Genomic DNA, 1642 nt, shown 5'->3' with positions numbered 1-1642 from the left:
TTCAACAACAAACAGATCCCTAATATAAATAAAGGAGAGGCAATCAGTCGTACCCAATGAATTCATGCCATTTTCAAAACCCGCACCACCTCTCACCCCTTTCCCCCCTTCACCGCCGCCGATAACTCCGGCGATCTTCCGTCGATGGTATGCCCTACGGTCGGCGCCTGTTCGAAGTTATGAAGCTCCTGAGCTGGCTAGGCTGCTGCCGGCGAAGAAGGCCCGGGAGATTCGGCGGAGGAGGGGAAGGAGGAGATGGAGTCGGAGGAAAGGATAAAGAGGTAAGTTGTCTTCCTTCTTGGAACCTGTTCATCGACCTCGCTACGCTGGAAGCCGCCACTGATAACTTCTCGGATGCAAATCTCCTCGGCCGCGGAGGCTTCGGTCCTGTCTACAAGGTATTTGCGCTTTTGCGAGTTTTCACAATACACCTTTGTGCTGTAGATTATCACATTTGAGTTCTTCAAAACACTTTAGATTGTTCCCAATAGAAGGTGGAAATGAGTAGTTAACAACAAACGAGCCATAGGCTTGTCATAAATCGAGCTTAAAAATTTGTTTGTACTCCACTTATTTTCTCAGCAAACTAATCGAACATGAGCTAATTAGTGAGCCAAATATGAGCTGTTAGCGAACTTTTTTTATGGCTTTAATCATATAAAAGATAGCATTAATTTAACGTTATATATTATTTATTTATTATTTAATTAATTATTGTCAATACGAGCCGAACACGATCAAATATGAGTTTGTTTGTGTTTGGCTTGTTTAAAAATCAAGCTAAAAAAATTGTTCACGTTAGGCTCGTTTTCTTAATGAACGATTCGAACATGAGCTACTTAGCCAGCAGAGCACGAGCTTTCCATGAGCCACGACCTTTTTTGACAACCCTAAATAACATATGCCAATCTCTATTTGTGGGGGATGCACTATTCCACTCTTTTAAATGCATATGATTGAAGTTAAGGAATTTGTTTGGTTTTCAGGGAGTGATGGCCAATGGGCAGGAGATTGCAGTGAAGCAACTGGCGCTCGACTCGCGACAAGGGGTAAGAGAATTCACCAATGAGGTGAGGCTACTTCTTAAGGTTCAGCACCGTAATCTAGTCACCCTACTTGGCTGCTGCGCCGCTCCGGGAGAGAAGATGCTAGTCTACCCCTTCTTACCTAACCGCAGCCTCGACCATTTCCTATTTGGTGAGTTTCCTTCCCATCTAATTTCTTGTTGTTAGACATAAATCTTGTCTGTTATAGCTTGTTCGTTTTCTTTAGTAAGTGGTTTATGATTCATGAATGAGTTAAGTACATAGAAAGAAGTGATGGAAACCATTGAATAAACGTCAGATTCTATTAGCTAAGAATCATTGGATCTTGTATGATATTTTCTATGGATTAGCGAATTATGTCACCTTGAAAGAGGGCTAGTGGGAGCAAAAATTTTCAAGAAGATTTGGAACATTTTGTTTCTAAACATAACAATCCTTTTCAAGTGTGCGAGTGGTGTTTGATTGATTTTGTATTAATCAATATTTGATTGATTGGTCCAATGTTAATTAACTTTGTTTCTTTTGATACAAGTCATTTTTCTTTTTGTCTAAGTCACTTCATTTCTTTTTATCCAAGTCACTTTCCTTTTTTTTTT

General features: G+C 40.3%; 1 protein-coding gene across 1 annotated transcript; it reads left to right on the top strand.

The window, feature by feature from the left end:
- Nucleotides 1-10: 10 nt before the first annotated feature.
- LOC110035208 (putative cysteine-rich receptor-like protein kinase 12) lies at nt 11-1197 on the top strand (the record flags this gene model as incomplete). Its single annotated transcript, XM_020739442.1, has 2 exons — nt 11-398; nt 987-1197. Coding segments are annotated over exons 1-2 (460 nt in total), but the record flags the coding sequence as incomplete, so codon positions are not given.
- Between the last annotated feature and the right edge of the window lie 445 nt (nt 1198-1642).

The sequence above is a fragment of the Phalaenopsis equestris genome, unplaced genomic scaffold, assembly GCF_001263595.1.
Source record: "Phalaenopsis equestris unplaced genomic scaffold, ASM126359v1 Scaffold196751, whole genome shotgun sequence".
Lineage (NCBI taxonomy): Eukaryota > Viridiplantae > Streptophyta > Magnoliopsida > Asparagales > Orchidaceae > Phalaenopsis > Phalaenopsis equestris.
Note: the sequence above shows the minus strand (reverse complement) of the source record. Positions and strands in the feature narration are given on the sequence as shown.